Here is a 10,147-nt window from a genome sequence, read left to right on the forward strand (position 1 = left end):
TGTACCCCTGCGTCCATTCAAAGGCGCGTGCTGCTGTCCACCCCTCGGGTGCTGAAGGCACACTGCTGTCACTGCGCACGGAGAACAAACAAACACGGTGCAAACTTCTTTTTTCAGTTTCTGTTTGAATTAAAATGATTCTTCCTCGAGACCAACTGCACTTTTTTGAAAACAACATCTAGAAGTTTAGCAGGATTACAGACTTTTTACATTCAGACAGCAGTGTGATGGACGTAAGCTTTGGGCAGGTGCCGCTCACCGTTACGCACGGTAAGTAAAGAGGTGCCACCTGTGCGTTAATTATAAAGAGCACATTACGGTCAAATGCCAGTGTGTGGTCATAATTGTGGAGTTCCTTGGACGCCCAGGGCACGGTGGGATGAACCAGCTCGGCGGTGTCTTCATTAACGGGCGCCCGTTACCGCACGTGGTGAGACAGCGCATCGTGGAGCTCGCGCAACGAGGCGTGCGTCCCTGTGAGATCTCCCGCCGCCTGCGCGTCAGTCACGGCTGTGTCAGCAAGATACTGACCAGGTAAAGTAAAGAGCCCACTTATGTATTAAATTATAGACAGAGTCTTCTGTAATGAAGCAGATTTTGAGTGACAATGTTTTTCCTACAAAACCCTGTGTATTTGTGCAACACTTTCAAAAACGAAATTACAAGTGTTTACATCTTTAAATACTGACGTGTAATTTGGGGGGTTTTGTTGTTGTTGTTTGGAAAAATGTTTAAAAATGGTCCACTTTTATGTCATAATGCATTGGAAAGAAGGCAACAAGCAACTTAACAAGAAATTACCCCCAAAACTTTAATAAGAAATTAATGAAAAATTACAAGAAAATTACCTGAAATTAGCAACAAAAAAAAGAAAAGTAAAAAAGCAGGTAATAACCTGAAAAAGTTCTGAAGTAAAAATATAAATATCTACAATTAATATATTCTTTCTCTGTAGCTTAATTTTATATATAAAAGAATAAATATATATGTATTTATTTTTCCCCTAGTTATTCGATCAATGTCTTGTTATTCCCTCTCTTTTTCTCTCTCTCTCTTTGTCTTGGTCTTTAAAGTTAACTTTCAACTCTTTTTTTCCCTGCAATTTGCAGGACATTTCTTGCCAATTGGCTGATTGTCTTTTTTCCACGTTTTTGAAAGAAATAAAAATCAAACCAGTTTGCTCATGTTCCAAAAGTTTAGATGTTTGATGTAGATGATGTAGATGTTTTTTAGATGCTTGTGAAAGGCGCCTGAAATTCTGCACAAGAAAACTGATGTCATCCAGGTCTAATAGTTAAGCTGTTCTTTAAATCTATAATGGTGCGCTGTTTATCTCATTTTACTCCAGTTTGTATACATAAATTATCTCTCTCTCTCTTTATATATATATATATATATATATATATATATATATATGAAACATATTCCTCAGGTAAAATGTTAACCCTGTGTTCTGACAGAAAGTTTTGTGAATTCAGGTACAATGAGACAGGGAGCATCAGACCAGGAGTGATCGGAGGCTCTAAGCCCAAAGTGGCCACTCCCAGAGTTGTGCAAATGATCCTGCATCTGAAACACACCAACCCCACCATGTTCGCCTGGGAGATCCGAGACAGGCTGCTGCTGGAGCGAGTGTGCGACCATGACAGCGTGCCCAGCATTAGCTCCATCAACAGGTATATATGACCTTGTGTGTGTATGTGTGTGTGTGTGTGTGTAGGTGTGATCAATAAAATGAACGTTAAGTGGGTTCACTCTGTCTTTACAGGATCATCAGAAACAAAGGCCAGTCTGAGTCCTGTGAAGTCGGTAAGTTTCTCTATTCCCCCGACTCTCTCTTGACCTGTCTGTGTTTCCTGATGTTGACCTCTGACCTTGTAGTGTCATCAGCATCATCTGTTACCATGGGAACAGCCTATTCCTCTGAGTCCACCTACTCCATAAGTGGAATTCTGGGATTCAGGAAATGCAGCAAACACAAGGAAGGTAATACATTAGAGCACTTATTTTTTTCAGTGTGTGCATGTGACGATTTATTAATACAATTAAGAAATCCAAATTTTTCCAACAATGAGCAGCATATGATTCATTTGCTCATTATTTTAACCAAATTTTATATTCATTAAATATTTTCTTTTGAGGAAATTGCATACATACATGGCCAATAAAGCTAAATCTAATTTGGATTCATTTAACACTTTGAAAACTGGAGCATCACTTTACCTGTGTTATTTCTATATGCCTTCATTAAGTGTTTAAACTTTTGAAACCTGAGAAGGAGCAATGAGCACCTTATTGACAGATGTTTAACAAACTGCAAGAAATTAGTAGATTTAAGAAATTATTTTATAGGGATTATAGGGATAATATAGGGATTACAGTGGTACCAGATCACACGGCAGACTGATGAGTAAAGCCGGTGGTTCTGTGTTAATATTACTGTGGCTGAAACAACCTCCACAGCAGGAGCTCCACCTCAGCGCCCCAGGCTTCTGTCCTTTCAGCCAGCAGGCTCTCTGCTTCTCCCTGCCTCCCCCTCACCTCGGCCGCTCATTACAGGCCCGCTTACACCTCCACTCCTCCATCACTGCAACCATTAGAACAGAAGATTGCACAGATAAATATACATACTTACACCTGGGAACATGCACATGCATGAGTTTTGTCATTCTAATAATTAGAACAAGTGACAATGGCATGGAGGTAGGAGAGGAAATAAAAGCGAACCTGGACAAAAGCTGCTCTGTTTTCCAGGAGGGGACGTCTCCTGCAGCGTCTACCCCGACCAGCCATGTTCCTGTAATGACGCCTGGGGATGGTCCGACCCCTGTCTGACCTCTTTCTCCAGCCTGACCTTCTACCCTGGCCTGCAAGCTAATCATAATCCAGACTTCTTAGGTCAGTCTGCATCAAAATATGATCACTCATGTCTGATAAGAGTTCAGCTTTAATGTGTTTCTCTCACCTGTTTAGGGTCAACGTGTCATTTCAGCTGAAAAGGGCTTCAAGAATGTCACCCATTTAATGCCAAAAGCACGATGATTTCAAATCAAAATAAGACAAAAATCACAATTACAAACATGTTGAAATAAAACCAAAATAACATACCTCATCTGTCATGTTTTATTTATATAACTTAAAGGAGTTAAAGGACATGTGAATGCTGTTGTTTCAGAGCTTCATCAGTCCCACATATTATCCCCCATCCCTGTGGCCATTTTCTCCTCAGTCAGTGGTTGAGGGGGAGCATCATTAGGGGCCCCGTGATGGAGAACTGTGACTGTTTTCTCTCCTTAGTGTGCATCTCTCCTGGCCTCCCCTCCAGCATGAGGGATTAAAGGAGGAGGTGGGAGATACCAGAGGGACGGGCGGGGTCAAAGAACACAGCTGAGAAAGAAACCCTTGGCCAGCAGTGGGCATCAGTCTGTAGGAGGCGTGTAGAGAACAGACATCTCATGTGCAATATTATTTTTATTACTTTTTAACATCACGTGCAATATTGCTTTTACTGATTTTTAATATCATGTGCAATGTTGGTTTTTATTCTATTTGAGTTAAGTTATTTTACTAAATTTATCTTCCTATCATTGTTAATTTACATTATACACATACACTTTACATATATCATTCTGTTTTTATTCTTATGTTGTTGTTAGATTGGAACTAAGATTTTGTAAAAAAAAAAGATGGCTTAAAAAAAACTTAAAAACTTAGAATTTGTAAAACAGTTATTTATCCATTTAATTACATTAAACCTACTGTAAACTCAGACAAATGTGGAGCAGCCACCTAAATATAAATTGTGTCACAAAGCTTTGAGGAATACATAGCATACATGCATATCGATGTCTCTCACTGCGAAAAGCCTGTCTCGAATGAGCCTAACAGATCAATCTGTTTGATGAAGACACTCAGCTGATGGGAGCCTGGATTCATCAAAACTTCTCAGAGGAGGAAATCAGTCCAAACTGGACTGTATATTACTGAAGAGGATTATGTTATTTATTCTGTTAAAAGCTACTTTTTAAAAAAATGCCTTATATTCATCAATTCATTAAGACAAGATGAGATACTGTGACTCACTTTTACAAACAACAACACTGAGCTGGCCGCTCACCCTGCAGCAGTCTAACAGTAATGAGCTGTTAGGTATTAGTTTTGTGCAGCTAATTTTCCAGTGGACATTACAAGGCAAGCCGTTGTTGCTGGGAGAACAGTGGCACAAGTGCAAAACCAGCCAACTCAAGAGGGAGCTCTTATTTTGGGCTAGATAACAAAAACCAACAGGGACCTGACCAAAGACCTCAGGCTGTGCTCTGTGATACAACATGAGCCAGGCCTGTCGATAGGCCCACTTACACTGAGCAAAGATGTAAATGCTGCTCTTTTGTTTTTGCTTCCAGTATTCACATGTTTAAGTTTAAGTTCTAAGACTTTTTTTAATGCTCACAAAAGATTTATTTTCGGTGCATATTTGTTAAAATCTGTGTTAGTCCATCCACCTTTCGGGTGTGACATATCAAGATGCTGATTTAACAGCATGATTACTGCATAGGTGACAATAAAAGGTCAGATGTTTCAAGTTTTGAGGGAGGGTGCTACTGGCATGCTGCCTGCAGGATTGTCCACCTGTCGTTGCCGTTGAACACAGTGTTTATTTCACTACCATAAACCATCTCCAATGTCGTTTGTGTGAATTTGGCAGCACATATAACTGGCCTCACAACCACAGACTACATGTAACCACACCAGCCCAGGACCTCCACATTCAGCCATGCACAGCCCTACTGTGATGACATCTGGAGACCCATTGTTAACCCATTCATCCCTCACCATGACCTCATGTTGCAGCATGATGATGCACAGCCCCATGCTGCATGGACACATGCCACTATAACAAACTATTATAACACATACAGCCACATTTTTACAGCAATGTACCATTTTTACAAAATACAGTAAAACAGCATAAATGTACATAAACAGTAGGCTGCAGTATGATTTTTCAGCATTATGTAGTATTTTTCATTTGACTAAAAGTAGGCCTAACAGAGGGACAGAAACCACATGCAGGTTAGCTACACTAAACCTCACATTCTATTGTAAAATACTTAAATAAATTTAATAGTAAAATATTGTTGTGACACCGCAAAAGAACAGCTGGCAGCTACAGCTTTCAGTAGTTTAGTGTAATTTTAGGGGATGTTACAGTGTTCAAGCTGAAAACATCCAGTTCTTGCCTGCAAACTCACCAGACACGTCACCTTTTGAGAATGATTGGGATGCTCTGGATCGTCGTGTCCAACAGAGTTTTCCAGTTCCTGCCAAGATCCAGAAACCTCAAACTCTTCAACTTTATCTCTACATAAAGAAAATGTGTCACACTGCATGAGGAGGATGGTGATCACACTAGATATTGAATGATTCTTATGGGTATTTCTGACCAAAAGATGCAATTCTGTGGCATTAGTAATGTGAAATACAAATATGTAAATGTCAATTTCCAAGATAAAACTGCACATTTCAAAGTTACTTTTTTTTATTGTGACCTTCCCAAGACACACCTGTGTAGCAATTATGCTGTTTAATTAGGGTGCTGATACACCACACCTGTCAGGTGGATGGGTTCTCTTGGAAAAGAGAAGTCCTCTCTAACAGAGATTTTAAGAAATGTATGACCAGAATTTGAAAGAAATGTCTTGTCTGTGCATAAAAAAGTCTTAGACTTTTAACATAACCTGTGAAAAAATGGGGGAAAAAACAAAAATGATGCCTTTAAGTTTTTGTTCAGTTTATATTACTCTGTGTATATTCTAGACCGTATATAAAGTCTATAGTGTATATGCATAGGCAGTAAAAAGCAAAGTTTTCTAATTAGCCAGTGTATTCCTTTCATTTAATTTTCATGCAGCTATTTTAAGATTTTTAATGTGAAACCATATTATTCCTTAATGAGTGGCAGTTTGGATAATTACATTTAAGTCCACAGCACACAGGGTTAGAAATGCAGACAGACTGCATTTCAGCGTCATTTTGAATACTGAGAACAATGGTTCACATACTTATCATTTTTCCACACAGGTGCTCTTTGAAGAGCGCTGACAGCAGAAGGACAGATTAAAATCTGTTTCTAGTGGTAACATAAAAGTTACATATTAAAACTTGCCAACTTGCCATTTTATCTAACCTTATGTTTGCATTTTATATTTTATATTTTCCAGTGGTCCTTATTTCACACTATTTCTGCACCTTCTGTTGTTCTTCTAGTTACATTCAGTTTGCATTCTATACTATCCAAAGCATAGTATCTATCTATCTATCTATCTATCTATCTATCTATCTATCTATCTATCTATTTATACTTATACACAAAGTTGAAAAAACATGTCTCCTCACAGTCTCCCTCCTTGAAAATAAATTTATTCTCATACTTACGTCTATACTTAAGTGTTTTATTCACGTCTGGTAAATAATGTTCATTGGTTCATTTTAATTTTTGAAAAAGTTATCATGTGCACTAAGTTTGCAGCAGTAGGGGCTGGCACAGCCCTTTAGTCTGATGTTAGTTTCACTTTGACGCCCTGTTGGCACACAGAGGAGAAACCTGCTCAGTCACTTTGGGATAGTCCACAGCAGGAACAATGTGCAGCCGCCGTACAGCCTGCCACCTCAAGCACCTGAGGGGCTCCGATGGGGGTCAGGATGTTTTTTGCACGTGTCCATCATTCAGCAGCTGTGACCCTTGCTGTCTGGCTCAAATTATTAGCATCTGCAGGACATATGAGCAGGCAGCAGAGGGCGATTTCCTCTCACAGGTAAGAGAAAGTTGAAGGCCTTCTACCACTGCTGTTAATGTTATTATCAGATGGTGTTACAACTAATAGACTATACACGACCATTAATGTAATTATCAGGACATAAACACATAAAACTGAAAACGAATCTCTGAAAGGCCCAATTAAAGTATTTATTTTGGCTTTTAAAAGTTTCATAACATTATCATGTCAGTAGTTTTGCATCAATAGCAGTTGTACTACATGTAACCAGCGGTGAAAGAAGTACTCAGATCCTTCACTTAGGTAAAAGTAAAAATACAACAGGCTAAAAATACTCAAAAGTCCTGAATTCAAAATGTTACTGAAGTAAAATACCACAAGTTTTATCAGTAAAATGTACTAAAAACTATCAAAAGTAAAAGTACTCATTAGGAAAAATATCCCCATTCACAGTGTTATAATATTATAGAATATCATGTAAAAGCATTTTAATGTTGTTGTTCTTTAACATGGATCCACTTTAAGATACTTTATACACTACTGGGCAGACTGTTAATATAGTAATGCATCATATTATATGAGCATATAGAAAAAAAGAGCCATTAATGTTAAGTAAATGTAGTGAAATATTTCCCTGTGAACTGTAGTGAAGAAAAAGTTTGAGTTGCATAAAATAAAAAATACTCATGTGAAATACAAGTAACTCAATATGTACTTAATTACAGTACTTAAACGCTTTGACATGTCACCACTGCATGAGGCTGACAGAAGCAGAACAGGGACTTAAAACATGTTTAAGAGATATTTACATAAAGAAACACTTAATGTTATTAAAATTAATAAATTATGATTTATTGGGATAAACCCCCTTAACACAAAGACTGTGGTTATAGTTATGCAAATATGTATTAAGTGAAGGGTGTTTTTCTGATCTTGATATCTTATTTGTTGTCACAACAAAGATATTTAAAAGGAGCTATACATTTTATAGCATTGTTTTATTATTAATTCTATTACACAAAATTGAGTTGTGAGTAATAAGTGTGCACCTCTTTTGAATACATTACAGGATGAAGCACAGAGAAGAAGCAGGCACAGAGAGAAATGGCTGCCAATGTGCTGCTTGCTTTTTTTTGCTTTCACTTTCCTCAGTAAGTGACAACACTGGATGTTCATCGTGGATGTGCCAAATGAAAGTTCACAGCCAAATTTTTTTACTACTTATGTTAGGGCTCAAAGGGGTTTGCAAAAAAGTTTGTGAAAGTGGCCTTTTCTTAGATAAAGTAATTAACTTTTTTTTCAGCGGTAATTTTGAATTTTTGTATGTTTTTGTCTTTTTCCTCTTAAAGTGGGATCAATTGGCAAGAAAGGCAGTGAAGCACAAGACTATGTAAGCCCATATTATCCCAAACACTGCAGAACATTCCCAACTTCCCAAGACAATACAAAAACTCCCTGTCTCTGTCTTTTAGGATGCTGATGTCTTTCTTCCGTCCCAAGCTTTGTGGTTGTTGGGATGTCTCCTGTTCTGGATGGTTTGGTTGCTCCTGCACCTCCTGCAGATGCTTCTCTGGTTTATCAAAGGCTTGCTGTGGTTCATCTCCATTTCAGCACCCCCGCTGTGTCGCTGTGTGTCCTTCCTCCTGTCCTGCATTCTGCTGCTGCTGCATCACACATGTGATGCTTTGTTTTATGCAACCACCTGTCCTGTGTACATTTATGGCATGTTTCTCGGTGTTGTCTCACTGCTTATCTTAACCAGATGGAGGCAAAACGTCCACATGAGGCATATCATTTGGGGCAGTGGTTCCCAGCTGGTGGGTCGTGGTCCACAAGTGGGTCGTGGGTTCATTTAAAATGGACTGTGAGTGACTCGTGAACATGTCACATGTGTGAAAAACTGGCTTATTTTTACTTATTGCATGAACTTTCCAGGCCTTGAACATGTGATCGTGAAATCACTTTTCCATGTTTTTCATGACTGTTAGATCCCTGTTTAATATTATTTTTATCTTCTTCTTGTGCTACTGTTACACAAAGTTTTGGCCTTTTAACTATTGTCACTTGTGACATAAGTGGTTTCTATTTAGCAAAAGTTAAATTATAAGATAGAGAAACATTAACTAGATAATTAGTTTGTTACAACTGCATTAGATTTAAAACCGAAGGTACAGATACAAATGAGAGGGAAGAGTTTAAAGTGGACGTATTATGCTTTTGGGGGTTTTGCCTGTTCTTTATTGTTTTGTGTAGCATTTTTGTGCTTGTAAAAAGGTCTCCTAAGTAGTAAAGGCCAAAGTCCAAGCCAAAGGGAGCTCTCTCTCAGAAGACACTGCCCTTTAGCTGACTGTAACAGCTCATTTGAGTTTCAGTCTTTACCTCCATAACTTGAAGACATCACAATGTAACCAATAGAACAGAGAGAGACAGCTGACCAATCAGAGCAGACTGGATTTCTGGGAGGCGGGACATAAGGTCAGACATACTGTTTCAGGTAGAGGAGTTGCAGCAAAGAACAGTATGAGACATATGTGTTTTTTGAACATTGAAGCACGTAAACATATTTTAGTAAACCCCCAAAATACAAATATGACCCTGAAAATGAGCATAATAGGGCCCCTTTAATTGAAAAAAAAGAGTGAGTTTATTGAGGACAACAGTAAGTGAGTAGATCCAGTCTTATCTTATCTGCAGTCTGGTGACGAGAGAGAAAGAGTAAGTGGCTTGACTACAGATGAGCAGTAGGTGTTAAGGTTTAAGTGGCAGCGGGAGACCCTGGAGGCCACGCCCCCCTCCAAACAACAACTACACACATTATAGCGAGAAATTATAGCATCTTTTTAAAAATGCAATGAAACTGTATCTATGAATGCTTCCAAAAAATTATTAAAATGTTCATGACAGCTTCATATTTAGAGGCTTTATGAACTGAATACACTATTTATATACTGTATACTGCACTGACTTTATATACAAAAACATTTTCAATGTAACTGTTTATTTACATTTAACAATGTCAATGCAGTCAAACCCAATACACAATATCCATAAACTGAACTTTTTTACAGCATAACTTCTTATCTAATGCATTATCATTATGGATGTAGTTTTGCTGATGCAAGTTGTAAATTTAATGTCATGATTCATTTGTATGTCATAGTATAAATCGCTAGTTCCTAAACTGGGGAAGCCAAACTTTTAATTTATATATATATATGTGTGTGTGTATATATTATTTCCGATTTCCAATATTTACAGGAAATAATTGGCTCAAAATCCATCCAAATCTCTTAATTTACACAAACATCCCGCAGTTATTGCACTCACTTTTTGGGTTTATTGTACAGTTTATCATTTCAGCCCTGTACTGT

At 38.1% G+C, this 10,147-nt stretch overlaps 2 protein-coding genes and 1 long non-coding RNA gene across 3 annotated transcripts; 2 read left to right on the forward strand and 1 right to left on the reverse strand.

Annotated features, from left to right (window-relative positions):
* Positions 1-373: 373 nt before the first annotated feature.
* LOC121948487 (paired box protein Pax-5-like) lies at positions 374-2,952 on the forward strand. Its single transcript, XM_088080642.1, has 5 exons — positions 374-534; positions 1,479-1,676; positions 1,769-1,809; positions 1,882-1,986; positions 2,755-2,952. Exons 1-5 carry the CDS (start codon positions 380-382, stop codon positions 2,949-2,951), a joined length of 696 nt encoding a protein of 231 aa, XP_087936768.1. The 5' UTR covers positions 374-379; the 3' UTR covers position 2,952.
* On the reverse strand, positions 2,573-5,559 carry LOC148188891 (uncharacterized). Its single transcript, XR_015777128.1, has 4 exons — positions 5,253-5,559; positions 2,966-3,424; positions 2,728-2,874; positions 2,573-2,587 (listed from the first exon to the last, which is right to left on the reverse strand). It is a non-coding gene; the product is annotated as an uncharacterized LOC148188891 (long non-coding RNA).
* Positions 5,560-6,617: 1,058 nt separating this feature from the next.
* Positions 6,618-10,144, forward strand: LOC148188892 (uncharacterized). The gene is made up of 4 exons (XM_088081029.1): positions 6,618-6,815; positions 7,846-7,927; positions 8,126-8,166; positions 8,249-10,144. The coding sequence occupies exons 1-4, from the start codon at positions 6,642-6,644 to the stop codon at positions 8,630-8,632; spliced, it is 681 nt and encodes a 226-aa protein (XP_087937155.1). The 5' UTR covers positions 6,618-6,641; the 3' UTR covers positions 8,633-10,144.
* The last annotated feature ends 3 nt before the right edge of the window (positions 10,145-10,147 follow it).

This window comes from Plectropomus leopardus, chromosome 8 (genome assembly GCF_026936395.1).
Source record: "Plectropomus leopardus strain MGB_pleo_1.0 chromosome 8, ASM2693639v1, whole genome shotgun sequence".
Lineage (NCBI taxonomy): Eukaryota > Metazoa > Chordata > Actinopteri > Perciformes > Serranidae > Plectropomus > Plectropomus leopardus.